At 42.1% G+C, this 22757-nt stretch overlaps 1 protein-coding gene across 3 annotated transcripts in view; it reads left to right on the top strand.

The window, feature by feature from the left end:
• Sh3yl1 (SH3 and SYLF domain containing 1) overlaps positions 1 to 6253 on the top strand; it is a 31185-nt gene extending 24932 nt beyond the window's left edge. For all 3 annotated transcript variants that reach the window (XM_074049057.1, XM_020176619.2, XM_074049055.1), the window contains 2 exons: positions 898 to 948; positions 5886 to 6253. In XM_074049057.1, the coding sequence (XP_073905158.1) occupies positions 898 to 948; positions 5886 to 6076 (242 nt within the window). In that variant the 3' untranslated portion in view covers positions 6077 to 6253. The remainder of the gene's footprint in view (positions 1 to 897; positions 949 to 5885) is intronic.
• The last annotated feature ends 16504 nt before the right edge of the window (positions 6254 to 22757 follow it).

Genomic DNA, 22757 nt, shown 5'->3' with positions numbered 1-22757 from the left:
TCTTAGCACTTGTATCTATAAAAAGGATCACTAAAATGTAATTTGATATTGAACCTACAAGCAATAGTCTTCCTGTGTGAAAAATTAATTTTAAAAAGTCTCATCCATCTATTGAGAAGAATTTCAAATAAAATTTTACTTTTATGTTTAGTAAGCTAAAAAGTTCAGAATATATTTAAGATTTTGATCATTTGTCTACAAATAATGACTATAAATAGTAACTCAATCTTTAAGGAGCTATTTATTAGTCCCTATGTTTACTTAAAATTAAAAAATAAATTTAAATACAGATTTTTGTTGTGGAAACTATTACATAAAATATAATATTAATATATTACCATAAGATCTTGGGACAAATGGAATGGAAATATGGTTCAGAGATTGAAAGTGAGTGCTGTACAGTCTGACTACTAGAAGTAGCTTGTTGATTTTTTTTAACCAGCGCAGTGAGATTCGATCACTGGGATATGGAGAGTTCCCTATTCACAAACCAGAAATGTGATTATTTAACTTAAATAATCATTATGCAGAATATGTTACAAAAACATATTGAACTAAAGGTGTCAACAAGAAATAATACAGCAGCATGAATACAGATGTCTTAAATTATTTTGGGGCTAAGCAAGCAGGAATGTTTAGGAGTCACTGGCTGGGGGCTGAAGATATTTCTCATTTAGGTATTTGTGGTTGCTCCTGGAAGAGGTGTTTTGCATCACGCAGTTTTCAGTACCTAAACTGCCTAGTGCTTGGTGTTGTGTGTGTTTTCAGGTACCCTCAACATGCAGCATGACCACATGGTGATACTCCTACCAACACCACCACTTAACTAGGGCGGGATTTGGCCTTTGTGTGTTGCGCACACTCTGATAAACTTTCTAAATCTTCCCCTTTTTGCAGGTAATGAATATAAACTGTATCCTGAGCTTTCCAGCTATCACAAGAGTGTTGGTAAGTAAAAAATGTTTTGTTAAAGCCATCTTGTAATCATAGTTTTTCTCTGATAACTTATGAAAATTTCTGAGGAAGTGCTCATGTTCAGACCCTTCCCCTTAGTTATAAGATATCCACATTAGTTTTAGAATTATTTCATTGAAAAAATGCTATGCTGCTGCTCTTCTCTGATTGGCTTTATTCTGAGCAATAAGGTTAAGGAGGCACCAGGAAAAGGGCTGCTTGTTCAGGGTACCTGTGCGCAGGATCTTGTGTGTAGCGCCACATGCTATCCTCACAGGCCCAGGGAATGTTTGAATAGCTATGAGAACTCAATGCTAAGTTTGCTAATTTTGAATTTCAATGTAGTCCTTATTGCATTTTCTCTGGGTTTTGGTCCCGTGAATTTTGTTTACATAGATTTTTTTTCATTACCTTTCTTGTTCAGATATTTTGCTATTACTGGGGACTACTTCATAAAACTTAAGATTTTCTATAATAAAAATAGTCCTTCAGCCTGCCTTACTTACATATTTGTTACAAATTTTCTTTGAAAAAATTATTCAGGGTTTTGTTGATCTTTTTTGTTTTGATCTTTTTATAAAAGTAGATGGGACACATTGAGGGCAAAAGTCAAACAGCTGTTAAATCATACATTTTTGTTACTAAGGTCATTAAACCATATACTACTGAATTAACAAACAATTGAAGAATTAACCATTTTACATAAATAATCATGTCAAGAAATGAGGTACATGAATTAAAAACATTATCATGCAGATAAAATGTGCTGAGCATATTTCTTGGTGGATCTGGGTCTTCAGGCCTGCCCTTGCTCAGCTGGGCCCCTATTGTTCAGGGCCTCCATGATTCCTGCTACAAGTCTGTGGCTAGGTCCTGTGGGGCACTGGCATGGTGTGAGCTGACCTGGACAGGGTTGGGGTGGATCTTAGGGATGCTCACAAGCTCTGGATGATTAAAAATACACTTCCTCCTGGTCCACACAGTGCAAAGACCACTGAAATGATCAAGTCTGACCTTGGGCATGTGTCTTGTGGGAGGAAAGGGCTTAAAGGATAAATGTTTATACCCAAGAAGCTGAGGCATCTAGACTTCCATTCCATAGACTTTCAACTTTAAAGAATGTTGGGGTTAAATCTAGACTTAGGTATCTGGTTGTTAAAGGGCCTTTGAACTGGACAAGCCAGATGACCATCTACCTGCTGGGGTGCCCTACAGAGCCTGGAGAGCCCAGGGTCGGGCCCCCCTGGGCAGACTATGACTATGTGACATTAGCAACTGGAGGCCCATTTAATAGAAGTGTCTTACAATGGCACAGAGGAAAATAATCAGTGATGAGAACTTAAGCTCTAATGGGGCTTTGGAGAGCAATGCAGATCTCAGTCCTTGCAATTTCATTCACCAGTTGTATGGCCTGCAGGTGAAATCATTATGGTAGGGCATGTGATTGTATCTGAAGAGAAGACCACTTACCTGTTGTTCACCGTGGGTGAGCTAAAGTGCTACTTTAGCCTCTTCTCTAAAGAGAAGAGACTTTTAAGGAAAAAAAAAAAGAACACAAAAGGGAAGCTTTAAAGTCTTTTTAAAAATAAAACTCAGTTTATAATTCTGTACTTTAAAAAAAAAAAAGTAGCTGTGAAACCAGTTGAAGTCTTATCAGGACCTCCTTGCATCCTGGCTGTCATCCTTGTGGAGAAAAACCACACAGGCATGAGCATAAAATTGAAAACCCCTCAAAGCAGGCCTGCCTCCTGAATCCTCCTGAGCCCGAGGTGGGCTAAGGGTTTATACGGGGCTGCAGATACATGATTCTCCAGATCACATACACCTCCTCTCACACCCTTTGGAAGATGGTGTTTTAGAAAGACAGGCCTTGAAGGGTACAGTTTCCTGAATTTGCATCTAGGGACTCTGGAAGGGACATTTCTGTGACCAAGTCTGTTCCTTCTTACATCAGTGCTTATCACCACCCTCTTACCCACTCCATCATTGTCCATAAAGGAGTTTCTCAACTTGGCAGTGTAGCCATGTCAGGCTGGACAAGGATTTGCTGTCTTGGGCTTCATAATCTTAGCTGAATCCCTGGACCACAGAACCTGATGCAATACCCCCCACCCCCAAGCTGTCACCCCTACCCAAGATGTCACCACAGATGCCTCTAGACATTGCTGTGGGGTAGTACTGCTCCTTTGAAGATCACTGGTCTATGAGAATAAGCTTTGTCCAGAGGTCTATTCTGGTGGCCTTACCTAACTCATGCCCCAGTGACATTCTTATAGGGACTGTGACCCCAAAGCTCTAGGCCACTCCCAACATGGAGCCTGGGGGAAACCGGTCAGAATCAGATCAGCTATGAACAGTGTAAGTGACAGCAGCAAGATGTATCCCAGCCACAGGCCATGTTCCTTTCTGTGGCCTCCAGAGACTGAGGCTCCTCTGAACCATGTCTGGGCAGATGGTGGGCTTCACATGGGCTCTGTCACACAGCCCTGGAAAAAGTGAAGTGGAAGTACTACAGAGTATCCCAGAATTTTTTCAGAAATGTCTTTTACTTTATCTAAGGACACGTTCTTCTGAGCTTATGACAGGTGTGCTCATCTCAGTGGAACATCATGCTCCTGTCTACAGGGTACACGTGGCTACTCATTAATATGTCAGCAGTCGTCTAGCTTGTTGCTGTGGGGCATCACTGCTCCTTTGAGGACCACTGGTCTATGAGAATAGGCTTTAAGAATAGGTCTATGAGAAGAGGCTTTGTACAGAGGTCTATCCTGGTGGCCCTGTCTGGTAGCCTTGCCCACTCATGCCCCAGTGACACTCCTACAGGGACTATATACAGAAATTCTCTGTCTTATAGTAAACAACTTGTTCTATCAGTAGAATCTCTAATGTGCTGTGTGAGTTTTCAATGGGCTCATTTTTTAGGACTCAAAGGCCCCTGCTTCATAGAGAAAGCAGTAGTGCGGTCTGTGTGAGCTGTGGATTCCGGGTTTCCAGCCATAGTTTAACTGAAGTGTGGGCTCTTATGACTGACAGAACAGGTCCAGTTTATTATTAGTATTATTATTATTATTGTGGGGTTAGGGCTCAAAAAGAACTGGTTTTAGAATTTGGTTGTTTATATTTTCTGCATATCTGTGCCTTGACACATCCTGGAGTATCTAATTGCCTAACTTATGTACAAAATTACATGCGATACGAACGCCATGTGGCTGATCACACAGAAAGTATCATTTCTTGATTTCTTGTGTGTTACGTGGTTGTAATATCTAAGGTCTTTCACTCAGTTAACCACTTCTGCTCTCAAAGGGTTTTCCCAGTGCAGCACATCAGGTTGCACACGTGTAGATAAATGGCTCCGCTTGCTGATCTGAATTGCAGAGAGAATGATTAAGTCAGTGCAGAAACGAAGGCGTCCATGAAGCCCAGGGAGAAAAGAGAATGCTCCGAAGCAGCAAAATATGTCTGAGCTGCAACCTACTGTACCCGGGGCTAGCAAACAAAGTTTTTATTTTATTTTACTTTTTGAGATGGGGGTATCACTATGCTGCCAGGCTGGCCTCAAACCCCTGTACTCAAAGGACCCCCTTGCCTGAGCCTCTTGCATGCTAGAACTATAGGTGCATACCCTCGGCCACCTAGGAGCATCGTTTTGTTTTTGTTTTTTTTTCTTTTATTATTCATATGTACATACAAGGCTTGGGTCATTTCTCCCCCCTGCCCCTACTCCCTCCCTTACCACCCACTCCGCCCCCTCCCTCTCCCCCCCCTCGATACCCAGCAGAAACTATTTTGCCCTTATCTCTAATTTTGTTGTAGAGAGAGTATAAGCCATAATAGGAAGGAACAAGGGTTTTTGCTGGTTGAGATAAGGATAGCTATACAGGGAGTTGACTCACATTGATTTCCTGTGCATGGGTGTTACCTTCTAGGTTAATTCTTTTTGATCTCACCTTTTCTCTAGTTCCTGGTCCCCTTCTCCTATTGGCCTCAGTTGCTTTTAAGGTATCTGCTTTAGTTTCTCTGTGTTAAGGGCAACAAATGCTAGCTAATTTTTCAGGTGTCTTACCTATCCTCACCCCTCCCTTGTGTGCTCTTGCTTTTGTCATGTGCTCAAAGTCCAGTCCCATTGTTGTGTTTGCCCGTGATCTAATGTCCACATATGAGGGAGAACATACGATTTTTGGTCTTTTGGGCCAGGCTAACCTCACTAGGAGCATTGTTTTTAAACTGAATCTTATGTGACACCACTGTGAGCATGGTGGTCAGCTCTTCTGTAATGTCTGCAGTCCATGGAAGCCATCCCACCTGCCTCAGTCCTGCTCGGACTGCCACAATTGCCACAGGTGTGGCACCTGTGAATGAATGCAGCTCACATTCATTTCTCAGGATTCTCAGCTGGAAGTCCAAAGTCAAGGCGTGGGGACATTGGGCTCTGGTGAGGCTCCATTTCCACTTCACAGCCAGCACTGCCTGGTTGTTCCAGGGAGCTTTCTGAGGCCTCTCTTATGAGGACATTAATCTCATTCATGACTGTCACCTTGGAGGTTGGGATTTCAGTATTGAACTTGAGGGTGGGAGGCGGGGATTTGGACCATAACAATGACTCTTCCATGAAAAAGGGGGAAAGTGTAGTATCATCTTAGAGATTATTCAAAACTCAGTGATGACCACAGATATTTGCAAATACATAGTTATGTGCAGTTCTACTCATGTGGGTTTGGGAAATGTTATCGGCAAACATTTGCTCTTTTCAAAGGAGAAAACCACAAGTTTAATAACGCAGTGAACATTACAGAGCGTGTGCTGTGCGTTCTGCCACCCTTGAGGCAGCCAGTGCTGAACCATCGGTGATCAGTTTTTGTCTCATCTGAAGGTACTTCTGGTTGTTCCCTGGAAAGCATGAATAACTTGAATCCTTTTCCTTGTTGTAGATGGTCCCAATCAGCCAGTAGAAGTGACAGCACTGTACTCTTTTGAAGGACAACAGCCTGGAGACTTGAGTTTTCAAGCTGGAGACAGAATCACAGTTATTTCAAAAACTGACTCACATTTTGATTGGTGGGAAGGAAAACTTCAAGGTCAAACTGGCATTTTTCCTGCCAACTATGTAAACATAGATTAAAGTTTATACTATTTCCTTCTTTGATAATTACAGAAAAATATTTCTATGCTGACAGTATTTACTACCCAGGAAGCATTGTTTAATGTACATTTAAAGCACTCTGTCCTGCAAACTTTTATTTCAGTTGTAAGAGGTTTTTCTCTATATAAATAAATGGTTAATTTGAATGTCTTTTAACATGTTGTACTAATTTCATCACATCTACCATTTAAAATTTAACATACACAATTTTTATAGTTGTGGTTCTTTTGTGTTCATCAACATCACACAGGCTTTGATCCAGCTGTGTGCACTGGACCTGCTTGTGAAGTGGTGCTCAATTTCATGTGAACTTTGGTCCATTATTGATTCTTAGTAGGTCCTTACCATTTCAATTTAACAAGTTTTGGAGGATTAAATGAGCTGATGATGGCAAAGACTGGCAACCTCCAGCTGGGCAGAGTGGGCCAACTTAGAGACACCTGCTCTTTCCTACTGGCAGCCTGGAGTTTATGCTCGTCCATGTTTGCAAAAAATGCAGTGTTGGCACCAAGGGAGGGGGCTTTGGGACCCTTGGAAAGGCTGTTCTCACAAAAACAGGGAAGATAAAAAATGTCTATTTTGACTTAACACACATGCACAGAATTTCCAACTGGAGTTTCCCACTAATGTTATTTTGCAGCTATTTGATTGCTAACCTGGGGCTGGGGAGAACTCCCTCACAAACACAGAAGATGACTCAGCCATTCCTGTGTGTGATAGAACTCATTTAGTGGTAAAGGCCCCAAAGTAGAGGCCTCAGAAGCACAGTTTCTCTCTGACACCATTGGTCCTCCTATATGTGCTTCCCATTCTACCCTAAGACAAGCCATAGAAACTAAAACTTCTCTTCCCCAGAGCAGTCATAGAAACTAGAACACTGTTCCCCAAAGCAAGCCATAATGCCTAAAAATATTAATCTTCTCCCATCCCTCTGCCTTGTTGTCTTGGAGCTGGTCATAAAGAAATACTCTGACTGACCTTAATCTGATAGATCCTAAGTCCCATCCCAGAGACATACTGCCCCATGCCTGGAAGGTAGGAATGATGCATAGACAGGCCTCACTGTGTTCTGCTCTGCCTGTTACCATCAGATTGTGCAGTCACAGTTCTGCACAGATGTCCTTTCTTCATTGAATCTTAGCATCAAACTGGATGACTTTCCCTGGGTCCTCAGGCCTTCAATTTGATGGTTCCCACCCATGTAAAATGATGATCAAATAATGCACTATGAAGTAGGGTGGCAGCTGTGACCCTATATAAAGGGCAGGAAGGGGATCATTCCCTTTTCCTCCCCTACAGTTGGCAGGCTCCAGTCTGCTGCTTAAGTGGCACAGTAAGTATCTCTTGCCTTGTCCAAGAATGTGTGCACAGCTGTTAAAATTGCAAGGCCCAGCCTCCATGACTGATCTTGAGGGATTGAACCACCTTCTCTGTTTGGTTTTGTCACCTCTAATGATTGCATGAAACACATAAAACAGTGCTGAGCATATGATGAGATCAATAAACATTAGCAACCATTATTGCATTTCTTTGCATCAGGAAGGGTCCTAACTGATACATGGGTTTAACCAGCTTTTTCAAGTGACTGCTTGAGCTAACAGTACAGATATGACATACTGAAAGAGGAAGATGCACTTTCACTGTGCTCCACAATGTAATGTGTTGCCCATGTGTCCATGATGCTCAGGACACCTCCCTGAAGCCAGATTTGACAAGGCTTGCCATCATTCTGGAACTCATTCCTTGAGCTCCTCTTCTGCAGGCTGAGGCAGGCATTAACCCTCTGAAGGCCCACCTGCTTCACCAGGCAGGGCCTGGCTGAGGAGGCTCAGAAAGATGGCTGTGGAGTTACAGACTGGGTGTTTACTGTTCTCATGTGTAAGAGATTTTCTCCTTAACAGGTCACATGGAGTCACTGAAAGGGCAAGAAATATTTTGGAGCACCTATTTCATTCAGGGAAAATGAATGAGGCTATCCTAATGGAGAGGGAGACCAATATGTTTCTAAAAGACAAAAGAAAGCAAGCAGGGTAGTTTTAGTCACTGATAATGCTATGAACAAAACAAAACTGGTGTGTGGGTACAGGGATGTGTTGCACTTAGAGTGGCTGAGGAGACCCTTCCAGGAGAGACTGAAGTGAAACACTCAGAATCAGAGGACCAAGCAGGAAGTCTAAGAGGCCAGTTGTGTGGTGGGGTCACTATGGTTAGTATACCGTGCCTCAGTCTTGAAAATCACAGGGACAGTTGTTTATAAGTGTTTTCACTACAAAAAATGTATAAGAAGTACTTGCAAATTAGATTTAACCACTCCACCATGCCAACTTAATCCAGACCATCCTCTCATGCATGATATATTGTCAATTGAAATATCTTTTTTAAAAAGAAAAGAAGACTACACTGGAAAGATACAGTGAAGATTTTCCAAGTAGAAAAAACATTGAGTACCAAGCACCTGAGAAGACATGGAGGCAGAAAAGAAGGTTCCAGTGCACCAGAGGCAGAGCCCCACCACAGGAGGCTTCATCCTGACTGGTTTGTGTTCTTGCAGTGGAAACCCTGCTTATCTTTCAGCAAAATGATCCATTCAGTCCTCAGCAGGAGTGCTTTGACTATTCTGTTAAAGAAAACAACTTCTGTGGGGAGCTGAGGGCTGCAGACATGATCCAGTCAAGAGGGGTGTGTGGTTTGTAGAAGGGTTTGAAGGACAGATGCAGGCTCTACCCAGGTTGGCTATGGGCAGGATAGAAATATATGAATCAAGAAGATACCCAGGAAACAAAGATTTGTTCTCCTTTGCAGCAGAGACATTTGGAGAGATGGGGAAGGTCTTGTGATGAGCTGAAAAGGGGCAAGAAGAAGATTTGGTTCTTTTTTAGCCATGCTCATTTTAGAGTAGAGATGTGGGCTAGAGGTCTGCAAGAGGTGGGAAGATCTGAGGCTGAAGGTGGACCCAGGAAAACTATCATTGGAGATGTGAAGAGTGAGCCAGTGAGGGTGTGTATGAGGAGCTGGGCTGCACCTGTGCACAACTCCTGACAGAAGCAGAGGGGGAGCTTCTGGAGTTTATGGACCAACAGGGACAACCCAAGGAAGAGGAAGACATTTCTAATGTGGGAAAGTGGTATTCTCAGTAGGCTCCAGGATTCCTGACAGGAGGGAAAATGCACTACATGTGGGTGGTGGAAGTTTGGCAGCTCTTTGAATTATCAGGAGTGCTGGGCTGATCTGGAGGGCACTAGGGCAGGCTCTGGCAGAGGCATTTGAGCCAGCGCAGAGTCTAGAGGTGACTTCTTTGCTTACATTCAGAGTGAGGAATGGATAAATCCTTAGGATAAGTCCTAGTGGCGGAATTGGTAGGTGAAACTGCAACTGTTAAAGCTGTTGTTACAACCTCAAGAAAGCTTGTTTGATTTTCTGTTCAGTACTTGAAAAGTGTATGGAAACTCTAAACGCATTAAAGTCTAGGAATTGTGCAGACTTCTCATTTTAGTGCCAAAGGTATTCATTTCCCACCTGCACAGCAATAAATTTAAAAATAACTTGCATTATTTTTGAACACTGCTTTAGATTGGGCAGTCTGAATGTAAACCTGTTTCTGCCAAGGATTAGCTGAGGAATTCAGTCCAGTCTCCTTTCCTGGATTTTAGAGCAGAGGCTCTGTGAACTTCCTCAGGCATTGTGGAGATGAAAGGAACCAGGGGCACAGCCCTCAGCACAGTGAGGACTGCACACCAACACTCATCTGTTAAATGAGGAATAATTAATAATTTGTGAATATCTTACATATTACTGAATTTTAAAAATTGGTACAAAATCAGATGTCAGGAAAGCTTACCCTCAAACTTATATCAGGAGTTAGTCTGTGCCATCTCTGGGATAAATCAGCTATTGGTTCATATTTATTAATACGAGAGTTATTTAAGTAGAAGTCTGCTTGACAAGCCACTAGTGAGCAAACCTGGAGCAGTTCTGTGTTGTACACCTGTGAGAGGAGGGAGAAGAGTTGCTATCCCCTGAGAGCTGACCTCATGGTGACCAAGGCAGTGAGGTGACATTGTCCATGGCTTACTTCTGAAGAAGCTGCTGAGAAGTCAGGCTGGCAAAGACCACACCACAGAGAAGTGCAGTTGCAGATGCACACAGACATATCGCACTGCAGGCCCAGTGAGGATGCACAGAGATCCTTTCAGAAGAGCTGTGAACCCCAGATTCTTGCTGTTCACAACAGTCTTAAAGCTCCATGGTAATAGCTATACCTTGCCCTTTAAGACAAAGGCTGTCTCCCCTCACCAAGAAGGGGTGAAAGTTGGAGCTGGGCCCATGAAGCAGGACTGAGCAGAGACCTAGCTCAGAACCCAGTGCTGCCTCCTGAGCTCTCAGAATCACCTGGATGTCATCTTCCCATGCCCCACTGACAATGTTTCTCTCTGCCTGTTGCAGAATACTGAGCCAGCCCAGCCATGGAGGTCTTTCTAAACAGAGCTGCCTTCCAGATCAGAACATGAACACCAGCCAAACTGGCTATCCCTGCATGAAGCCTGGTCTGCAGGCCAGAGCTCTGGGTGGGGCTATCAGTTTTTATGGAAAGGATCCTCCTCTCAGACTATAAGGCCCAGATCCAGAAAATGCTTTGGTGTTCACCCTTTGGAAGAGGCCACTCAAAGGGGGATTCAGAAATCAGGAATATTTGTTTGTCAAATAAGAATAAGATAATAATTTGAAGATACTATCAGCATTATTTTTTATCCCAGGGCTCTAAAATCAACACTACATTTGTGCACCAGAAGATAGGCTTACTTATGGTGAATAGAGAGAGGATGCTTGCAGCAGTAGGCTGTTCCTACTCTGAGTATGGGGAAGGCGCTACTTGGTGTTGCTCTTGTTGTGCCCTTCTTTATTAGTCACTTCCCCAAGCACACTTGACAGAAAACCCTGCTTAAATGATGAAAATTCTAGTTTAAATAAGCTTACCACTGCAAGAAGCAGCAAGTAAAGAAGATAGGAAAATACTGGATTGAACACATCGGAATTTGTTTTTCTTAAATAACAAGCAGTAGGGAGAAAGCAAATAGGGAGTTGGGGAAGCCAGTTTCTGATGATCCCAGAAACTCAGGTACATTCTCTCTTCCTGCAAACTGTCCTACAGCTGAAGCAGGGCATTGTTCCTAGTGAACCACTCACCCAACCACCCATCCAACCATCCATTTGCCCAGCTATTCATCCACTATCTGTCCACCTACCCATCCACCCACCCATCCATCCATTCATTCATCCACCCACCCACCTATACAACCACTCATCCATCCATCCACTTTCCCATCCATCATCCACTCATTTATCTATTCACCCATCCATTCATCCACCCATCCATCCACCCATCTACTCATTCATCCATCTACCCACTCACCCACCCCTCCTTTAACAGATACTCAGTATCTATTATGTGTCAACACTGTTTCAGTACTCGGAATATAAAAGTGAACAAAGGAGACAAGTTTCTTTATGTAGCTTAAATATCCTGGGGGAAAGACACACAATAAGCAAATATAAAAATATCAGTGTAACATATCAAATTTTGAACAAGGGTTGTGGAGCAACTTCAATCAGAGAGGAAAGGGAGGAGCATGCAGGGAGGGTCTGCTGCTCTGAACAGGGTCCTCAGTAAAGTGCATCCCAGATTGCAGGCAAATCACAAATCTAAGATCAGCCAGAGTCCTCTGTGCTGAAGGCAGGTGGGGGAAGGAAACAGGTGCCAGGTGGGAGGTACTTTAGGCCATGTGAGGATTTTAAGTTTTTGTCATAGTGAGATATAACCATTGAAGCTTTGAGCAGAGATGTATTATCATCTGATGTTTCTTTCAGGAGAATTTTCCTGGTTTCAATTTTGAAAATAGACTGCAAGGTAAAAGGATAGAGGTGATGAAACTCTGCTGGATTCTGAATCTATTTTGAGTATAGACACAAGATGTGATCATGGATGGATGTAGGGCATGAAAGAAAGAAGCACAAATTGTGTTGCCCATAAGATAATTTGTATTTAGTGAGGGGAAGAGTGTGGAGAGCCAAGCTTGGAAACTGTGTGTTTGACACTTGACCTTGCACCTGTCAAAAGTGAGGTGCTTGTTAGTCATCCAAGGGAAAGTATGGTGTAGGCATTTTTGATACGTGAGTTGGAATTTGATAGCTTAAGATTTAAAGTTGAGGTTCATCTGCTATTTGAAACCATGAGATTGGATGAAATCACATAGCAAACAATGACAGAGAAAACAGAGATAGGGGCTGAAGTCAGGTGCTGGGATTGTTGTGGGTGAGGAAAAGAGAAGGGGTTTGTTGGAAGACAGGTCACAGCTGGGTGCAATATGGCCCAGAGTGTGAGGGACATCAGCTGTGTCAAGGCCAAAATAGAAGACGATGCAGAACTCAGATCTCATGACCCAAAGCCTCACACTGCCTGGCCAGGTTCAGTTATAATGGGGTCACATGTACATGAGCCTGAGAAGACTCAGCTGACCCACTTGCTAAAAAGAAATCATGGAATAAAGTGTGTTTCAAAATTATTTTAAATGAATTCCCTGATCTCAAGAAAATAAGGATTTCTCACAATCAGAAAATAACAGTGGGAGAACAGAGGGTAACTTGAGTACTGAATATTCAGATTTTACCAAGTCTTGTGACCCTGATCACCACTGCCTTAAGGTGCCTAGGGTCAAGGGATACAGTTGAGACTGAACAATTGGACAGATTGGGCAAACCCAGCACAGATTGAGTATATGAGGATGAAGGTCTATGCTCAGTTGGACTGCTGGGAAACTGTCTTTCTGGAAATGGGTTTAATATGATGTGGAGAAATCTTTCCCTTGTAATTGGACCATGAACTTGCCCTCCAAATGTCTTTTTATATCACAAATACATACTAATTCTAAAAAGATTTCAGGCAGAGAGTTTATTTTAAGGTGCTCTTATGTGAGTAGCACCCAGGGCCGTGGGAGAAGCAAACCCATTTTCTCAGAAAAAGTCTACCTACAAATTGGCCCTAAAGTATCCCACATATGAGGCTTCCAGAGGTAGGTGGTCATTCCCAAACTTCCAGAGACATTCCAGGAGAATTTCCTCCTGACAGGAGCCAAGAAGGAAGAGCAACATCAGACTCACCGTTCTTCAGACAGTGCAAACACTTGGCACAGTCTATCTAGTGTTTCTAATATGTTGAAAGAACTTTAAAATGATTAAAATGTGAGAAAAGAACAAGAATCCACGAAAGAGGAAAGTATACTTAAAAAGGAACACTTGCAGATATAACATTTTTAAATGGATACTATAATAATTAACTTAAAACTTAGTATTCAGTTCAACATCAATCAGACTTAGAAAACATTAACTAAAATATGGATCTGTGGAAATTATTTTGCAGAAATGGACAGGTGGCAAATGTGAAAGAGATGTTAGAGGCATAGAGTGGTGAGAACTAATGAGCTGGAGGCCTGTGGGTTGTCACTCTTAATCTGTCACCGTGGTTTCCAGAGAGGCCACCCTCTGTCAGTCCCAGGCCATGAGCATGAGCTGCTCCACCCCCTGACCAGCCCCTGGCCCAGTCAAGGTCATCAACTTCAGTCAGTCCAACAGTGGAAGCCATGTCTCCTCTGATCCCAATTTCATTCTGCATTTAATTCTTATTGCTGAACACTGAAGGGGTTGAGCTCTTGTCAAGCTGCCACATTTGTATCTTCTTTAGTAAGCAGCCCATTTTTCCTGTTTCTACACTGATTTATTGTTTATTATTGAGTTTTGAGCTTATGTATTTTTAGATAAAATCTTTATATGAAAAATATAACTTGTTAATATTTTTCTCAGTCTGTGGTATTTTCACTCTTCTAATGCTTTTGATGCTCTAGGTAGGACATCTTTGCCTAACTCTAGGTCACAAACATTTTCTCCTATGCTTTTTCAAGCATATTCTATGTCATTTAAAAATTTATTTTATGTTTGATTAGCTTACATTGATAATACAAGGGGATTTCATTGTGATAGTTCCATATATGTATATGGTGTACTTCTGAACAAGTCCACCCTTCCATTATATTCCCAGTCCCCATCCTTCCTCCCTCATTTTTCAAACAGTATTTGGTGGGTCTTGTGCTATCTTCATATATGTGTGTGTATACATTTACATATCTACATATATATGTTGTGCACCTTGATCCTTTCTACCCTTCAGTATCCTTTTCTTTCTTCCTCCCTTTCCACTGATCTTGTTAGACAGCCCCCCGCTTTTACATCATGTCCCATTATTATTATTATCATTTAGAAATGGCGTCCACAAATGAACAAAAACTCATGATATCTGGCTTTTTGAGCTTGGCTTATCTTACTCAGCAAGATGATCACCGGTTCCATCCATTTTTCTAATGACATCATTTCATTTTTCTTTATAGCTGAGTAATATGGTTAAATGTGGCCATTTTCTTACTCTGCCTTTCATTCCTTTTAACCTCTGAACATTGATCACACCTTCAATTGGTCCATCATTTCTCATACTTTTCTATCTTTTCTATTTCTTTGTCTGGTTGGGCTGTAATTTTGATAAATTTTAGACATCTCATCCAACTTTCTGATCACCTTCAAGTGTATCTGATGTGTGGGTTAGTACATTCATCGGGTTTTAAATTTCAATTGCAGTACAACATTTTTCATGTACTAGTTTCCTTTCAAATATGCCTCTGTCCTTTGTCATCTCTATTCTTATATTTTCAGGTTTATTCTTTATTTTTGTGAAACAAAAACATATTTTTTTTGTTTTGTGAAAAAAAAATTTTTTTTTAAATCTTTTTCCTACTGGGATTTGAACTGGGGGTTGCACCTTGAACCACCCCGACAGCTCCCCTTTTTTGTGATGGGTTTTTTTGAGATAGGGTCTTGTGAACTATTTGCTCCAGGTTGGCCTAAAGCTGAGATCCTACTGATCTCTGCCACCTGAGTAGTTAGGATCACAAGTGTGAGCCACTGGCCCCTGGCTATAAAACATAATTATTTTATAGCTGGCAATTGTAATATTGGAAATCCCTGCAGTTTGAAGTTTCTGTTGTTCCTTTGCTATTTCTCACCCATGCTTCCTTGCTTCTTTATTTGATCCTGATTTATTAAATAGGAACCTGAGTAAAATATTTATGTCTTAGTTTCAAGTTATAGAATACCAGTGAGAATATGTTTATCCTGGTCTCCTGGAGGTTCCTGCAACCCAGAACTACTTTAACTTGGAATATCTCACAGGTGTTCAGGGCCACAAACCAGTGTGTGTGACCCAGGGTATGACAGAACGACTCCTGTTTTGCCTGGAACTCTTTTCTCATTTTTCCCTACACTGACATTTGGTCTCTCCTACTAGCTGCCCACCCAGGACAGACCATCTTTTCTCTTGTATCTTGAGTACAATGCAACCTTCCATAAGTCCATCTGTGTCGAGCTGCTCCAGTAGTTCCTTTCCTCTTTCATTCTGTTTCTGCCTCTATGTTCCTACATTTTGTGCCAGCTCATCAGTGCCTTAAAAAACATTCCCTAATTGGTCCTAAATTGTAATGGACGTGCTCACCAAGAGATTCCAATCTGACTTCCTGATGGAAATGTATGCCTTCTTGACTGTGCCTTAGCCTGGCTGCCATAACAAAGCACCAAGACTTGGTGGCTTATCTACGTATTTATTTCTCACTACTCTTGGACTCCGAAGTCTCGGTTCTGGGAGGACCTCTTCCAGGTTTCACACAGGGCCTTCTCATAATACCCTGACATGGCAGAAGTGTGAGGGCTGTCTGGGGTCTTCTGTAACAGTCCCTCATGACCTTGTTACCCTCCAAAGGCCTACCTGTGAACACCACGGCACTTCAGCGCAATGTGAGTAGGGTGGGCATAAGCCCAATGCCCATCACAAACCCCTTTCAATTTTATTTTGGTGGTTTGCTTTATTTTCCACTCAGCAGCTGCTCCCTCTAGAAGAGTGGACTTTCCCCCGCCTGTTTTCAAGTGGTGCCTGCTTTTTCTTCTCTTGGTATCTCATCATCTCTTCTGTGAAATGTTGTACTTCAGCTTTGTGATCTTCACTTGTAGTGACTGATGCATTACTTTTGTGGTAAATGAAATATTCAGTTGAAATATTAATCAATTTGTGCAAACAATTTTGCCTGCTAATTATTTCTGCAGCTCCCTCTCTTCTTCCCTGCCTTCCTTCCTTCCCTCCTTCTTTCTTTTCCTCCTTGCTTCCTTCCCGCCTTCCTTCCCTCCCTTCCTCTTCCTTCTTCTCTTTTACCCTAAAGATCAGATGAGTTCTAGCTCCTAAAGAGACAGGGCTCCTTATGCCCGTACAGATGCTTTTCAATTTATGATGAGCCCATTGTAAGTTGGAAATAGTCTGCGTCAAAATTGTTTAATACACCAACCTACTGAACACCCTAGCTAAGCAACACGTACACTAGAGAGTGCCTGCTGTTCCCGGCTGTGGTGATCACAGGCTGACTGCTGCCCTATAGTCTTGTGTCTTCATACAGAATCATACCAAATATTGCTATCCCAGGAAAAAAGCAATTCCAGAATCTAAAGAGCAGTTTCTATGAAATGCTTATTGTTTGTAGCACCTTCGTGAAGTGGAAAATCCTAAGTGGACCCCATAATAGAAGACATGCATGTTCCTGTGACACAGATGATCAGATGGTTCCTCACATGGTTTCCACATGGAAGCTCTCTTTTTCTGCCATACTACCTTATGCAAGTGCATTTACTTCCTATTCTTCATGTCCACCAGCTTTCCTTCTTGTGACTGCTCTCTTTCACAGCAAGGAGTATGTGCCAGACCTCAGGTCACAACCCTTTCTGTTCTGCCCTCACTCTCTTGTCACCTCAGTTTCCCCACAGGACTGCAGTAAGCCCAGCTCCCCTAGTTCACATGGAGACTGAAATCACACCTGCCCCTCCTTTGCTGATAATGGGGTTTAATCTGTTTAACAGGACTTGTTGTCTGTGTGGCTGTTCAGTGATTTCTAGGAGAAAGGAGGAAAACTGACTTAGTAAAACATCTTAGGAGTCTCAAGCTAGTGTGTGGATGCTTTTGTGTGAATTAGACAAAACACATGACTCTCATAGGAAACACATTGCGTCCTACACAGGGCTGATTAGCATAAGACAACACAGTCTTTTAAAATCTACCGTATGTGGACTGTACAAAGCACAGGCATGTGCATCCTTGAAATTCTAGCATCTACACAGCTCTGAGCTGTGGATGGCAAAAATGAAATACATTAAAGATGTGTATTTTCCAAGCTTAGTTCTGTGCACCACTTCAATCTGTACCATGAAACAGAAAAGATCAACTCTGGATGTGCATAAACACCATGGGGGTCCAGGTGGTCTCTCGGTCATAGTGAAGAAGAAGATGGCCTTGAAACAGGGTCGTAAAACATGGTAAACTGTGGATTAAAAGCTGTAACCTTGGACACAGCTGTAAGGCATGAGGAATTGCCCATTAGAGCCATGCAAAAGTTCAGGACCCAGATGAAAAGCACCATGCAGAGATAAGCATCCATTCCTGCCTTTCTTTGTCTCTACTTGTAAATAAACTTTCCAAAGCAGGCCTCCCCTGCTGACCTCATCTAAACAACACTATGTCCCTAGGTCACTACCAGCCCAATTAACCTGAACAATCTAACTCACTGGTTAGGACACCATAACCTGAGCACATTTTTGTAACCTGATGCCCCGCACTACCGTTTAAACATCTTGTGAATCCTTTGTTCAGTGCTCAGACACAGGTACACGTCTGAGCTCACTGGCGTAAAAATAAAATCTGAGTTCTCCACTCCTCTGAGTGTCGCTTGGTTTCTCATCTGACTACACTGCCACAACAATAGAACCCTGGAGACATAGGGCCACCTGTGCCACTGGATTTGTGCCGGAGGTTGAAGACCACAGTGGATGGTCAGTTTGGTTCCAGGGCAGGGTATTGCATTCTCAGTTTTATAGAAAGTGGCAGGGAAGATTTGAAATTTGGATTTTGTTAGTGTGGTGAGTAACAAGCATCTTTCTGCCCTCCCTTTGGGCACCAGAGACAGCAACTGTCAGCAGCCCAACAACACATTTCTCTGGAAGGCTTTGGAAGCAGAAGTATTTAAAAATAGTAACTTTCTTAATTTTGGTAAGAAATTAATAATAAGAAGTGGTGAAATAATTGTGATTTTTCAAATACATGAGCTGATATTTGGAAAATGGCTTAATATGAAAAACAAAGAATATGTAAATTTTCTTCTACAACAAATCCACACTCACCTAGAGTGAATTACATCTATTCAAATATCCACTTGTTTGTAATTCATCACAAATAGCCATTTTCTCATTTTTTCCCTTAGCTTTAATGTTTCATTACATAAAACCCAGCAGATATATTAAGATTTGTTTAATTATTCTTTGTGTTTGTTAAAAAGTTGACACTTGCATCTAAGCTCAGGGTTATAAGTAAGTATTTCAGTTATTTTTTACTTATACCAAAAGATACCAATTTCCCATTTAAGATATGAGTGCAAGATTTCCTTTAAAAATATTAAATATATAGTAGGGAAAGTAGTTCTGTAATAAATTAAAATTTCATGAAATTATACATGAATGATTGATGTCTGCTTTAAGGAAATATGCAAGAATCATGATTTGATTCTTAACTTGGAAGAAATGCTTTTGCAGGGAGGAAAATTGCTGTGTTGAAAGTCCATAAAAAATAACACAGGGCAACTTGAGGGCCATGTTCTTTGGTGTGACTGAGCTTCTCTAAACAAATGCTACATAAATTCAGCAAAATACAGTTTAGACTTAATTTCACTTAAGTTTTGAGGGCCTGTGAAACAAACACCATCTGAGAAATGCCACGGTGTGGACCACATCCTATACTACAGAACCCTGGAGTAGCAAAGGTGCTTTCTGGACCTCCCTACCCTGCATTTTCACTGGCAGGCTTGCTTCTTTATAAATACTTCTTAGAAGCAAATTCCGTGGAGATGGCAACCGTGGAAGTGGCAGTTCTACCTGTCTTTATCAACTATAACAAAGAGCCAAAGCGATGTCACATAATTCAACCAGGATAAATGCAAGTCTCTCCTCTAAAACTGAAGAAATACAAGTGAAAGGAGCAGTTTAAAAGGACAAATATATAGTGATGTGAGGGTTTCCGTGCTCTTAACTCATGATGATTCTTCAGAGTAATGTCAGCCTCAGGACAGGAAAGAAACAGCTATCATGTCAGCTGGTGATTGAGGAATTTAGCAAACCTTCTGAAAGCAGAGGATACACTTGACCAAATTGACAGAAAAATCTGAAATTAACAGAAGGCATCCATGCCTGAGAAGAATTTCTAACTCAGAGAGCAATTTTCCCCTGGATTTTCCATAGTCTTTGGAGAGCCACTCTGTAAATAAACCATAATGCTAAGTGTTGAAGCATAAAAACCTAAAACAAAAGCAAAACCCGCAGAATGAACCTAGATGCATTACATAGAAGGGTGGAGCGTGAAGAGGCTAGTGACCCTGACAGACTATTTCTAGTCAGAAACAAGGAAAATAAAAAATGTGAATTTTCTGTTAACTGTGGTGGATTCTCAATTAGCAAATGATCTTATAGAGGAACAAGAGGGTAATGAATGCTGGGTTTCTCCTTGTCAGAAAAAGAAGTTACAGCTACACTCAGGGCGAGAAGAAGCCCTGGTTTGGGTTGGAATCAGAGGCTCAGCATGAACTTGTGGGGATTTACCTCTGACACAGGGGCTCAGAAGCAGGTCTTGTGTAGGTCACTCTGTTCCTGACATGAGGTTAGTTAGGCAGGGAGTTAGGAAACTTCATGCTAAAAATGATGACTTGGATGCTGACCAGGAATCACACCCTGACTGCTGACATTAACAGAACTCATGACTTACAGTGTCTTGCTGATCCAAAGCCTCCAACAGTCAATGAAAAAATGACAGGTCAAGAACTCCCTGCCTGATGTGGGAGGAGTTGATGACACACAGCCCAGTCTCTGAGAATTAATGACACAAAACCTGGTTTTTTGGGACTGACCACCCCCATGTCCACAAACACCAATAAAAGCTTGAGGTCTTGGGACCTTCAGTACATAATTCCTTCTTGAGCTTGCCCACCCTCCCATGGAGAGGGTGCACTTTTGCTTTGCTTTGCATCAACAAACCTGCTCTTGTTTATGTCTCCTGTGTCTGTCCTTAAATTCTTTCTCTAATGAGGCCCAGAATGTTCTGGCCCCTAGATGTAGTAAACTGAATCCAATAACATTCCCCACTTCTGTCCACTGACACCAGGAGGTGATCATACCTGTCCTGAACTCCCAGATCCATTGTTTCTAAGTACCATTAAAATAACATCTAAATGCCAATAAAGGATACCCAGCTCCTGAGAGGATTGGCTGGCTCCAGAGCTGGATTAGGGCAGGGGTGACAGACAGCACCAGAGTCCCCCCTGAAGATCCCAGGGAGAAGGGAGTAACCAGAGTGAGAAAATAAACAATAAAAGCATCCTATTGTAACATGAAACAAACACCGGGAGTCCACAGTGATGTAAACAAATAGCTCCTCCTAACAGAAGGGACAAGTTGATAATATAAAAGCAGGAAGTTAGGGGACTAAGTCACCAGTAGAGCACACAAAGGTAGGTGCTGCAGTAGGACTTGCTTATAGACATGGATGTTTAACTGGTAACAAGGTAAGCACACAGCTTCACGTACCTCTCCCAAGATATTAACTAATTACTAATTTCTAGGGGAGAAACCTCAGAGGCCATATGTTAGCCTATTGACCGGGGCTAAATTTGTCAATGTAGGACACTGAGAAAGTCAACAATTACCTGACCAGAGCCCTCCCAAGGCGCCTGACCAGTAACCTCTAAGATATTGACAGTACCATCCCAAGGTACCTGACTAGTATTTCCTGAGGTGCCTGTCCAGTTCTCTCCCAAGGTGCCTGACCAGTGTCCTCCAAAGTTACCTGCCCAGTATCTTCTAAAAGTTCTCTTGTCATGAAAGACAAGGAAGAACTGAGGGCCTGTTAGATTGGAAGGTTCTGTGAAGACAAGGCACTGAACACAATGTGCGATGTTGCATTTGATCCTGGAACAAAACAAGAACATCAAGGGGAAAATGCAAAATCTACATAAGTCTGTGCTGATGTTTTCTTCCTGGTCTTAATCAGCATCATGAGGTATGTAGACACTAACCTTAGGAGAAGCGAGTGGAAAATATTTGGGAAATATATTATTTCCACAAATTTTCTGTAATTCAAATTATTTCATAGTGATAATAATAATAATGATAAATCCCAAAGGACATAAAAGCGCTGACTTTTGGGCAAGTAGTTTTAAAGTAAATGTTTTTGAATTGTTGTTTGAACCTGGCTGTAGGGCCCAAGTTTCTCTACTTGGGTTCCTGGGACCAGAACTTCAAGGCAATGCCAAATTGCCCTCTTCTGTGCTTGGCTGGGTTACTGTTGTTTGGCTTTTCCAGTGTTTTTATATGTACTTTTGCATTGTTTCATAACTGTGTTCTAGGGGAACCAGCTCTCCAGAGAATGGAAGGTGGAGAGAGGGAAGGAGATACTGTGTCTGTCAGGGCTCCCTGCAGCCTTTATGTGCTGTGCCAGTGTGTTGAGTGGTCCCCTGGGAAGGCTCCCCAGACTTTGATGCAAGCTTGAAACAGAGAAAATTGGTCTTGAATCCCTCTGGGTCTGGACAGAGCCATGTGAGGACACACTGCTTCTTGATGGGAGCGTGTCACTGGCACACACCCAGGTTTAAGTCCAGCTTCACGTATGAAAAGATGGCATTCTTCTTAGTTTAGATAAATTCTGGAGCCAGTTCAGGATCTAATAGACTGGCCTCAAAAATTGCTCTTGGTCACAGAGAAAATTGGTATGACTTGTATCACATTGAAAAAAAAACTGGTTAAATAATCCAATCAAAAGCAACCATAAACAAAACTTTTAAGTCATAAAAGTGTGGCCTATGTGTGTTAGGCTCCTGGGTCACCCAGTAAATTCCAATCATTCTTTTGTTCAACCTCACAATTGAACAAGGACAGTTGCTGCACAAATATCGGTGGTGAACGATGGCCGTTTCTCAATGTCCTCACTGTGTTCACTGACGATGAAGTCACACTTAACTCAATCCACAAGTAGTTGTTGAATGCCTACTGTGTTCCAGACATCCATCATTCAAGGCTCTGTGGATACTGCAGAGAATTTAAAGGCAAATAATCTCTTTGTGCAGTGGAGTGAAAATTATTGAGGAACCAAATAAATCAATATCTGACTGCTGGTGCAAAGCAGAGGCACCTGCACTTTCACCCCTCTTCTAAGCTTAGAAAGACAGTAATTAGATGCAGTATTTGGTGGAATTAACTCTGCTATCTTATTAAACAATATAGCTGAAGCTCAGCCAGACTTCAGTCAGTTCTCAGCCCTCCCTGAAGTCTCCCTAGACATGTTTTGCCTCAACTAGCAGCAAAAGGTGCACCCCAAGCCATCAGAGAGCTTGCTGGAAGATGGTCTTTCCTTCTACCTCCCCAGTAGAACTGTGAAACGCTGTGGGCAGGTGCTGTGTCTTGTGCCCCTCCCTTTCCTCGAGGTCTCCACTCT

The sequence above is a fragment of the Castor canadensis genome, chromosome 12 (assembly GCF_047511655.1).
Source record: "Castor canadensis chromosome 12, mCasCan1.hap1v2, whole genome shotgun sequence".
In the NCBI taxonomy this organism is placed as follows: Eukaryota; Metazoa; Chordata; class Mammalia; order Rodentia; family Castoridae; genus Castor; species Castor canadensis.
This window is presented reverse-complemented; position numbering and strand designations above follow the sequence as displayed.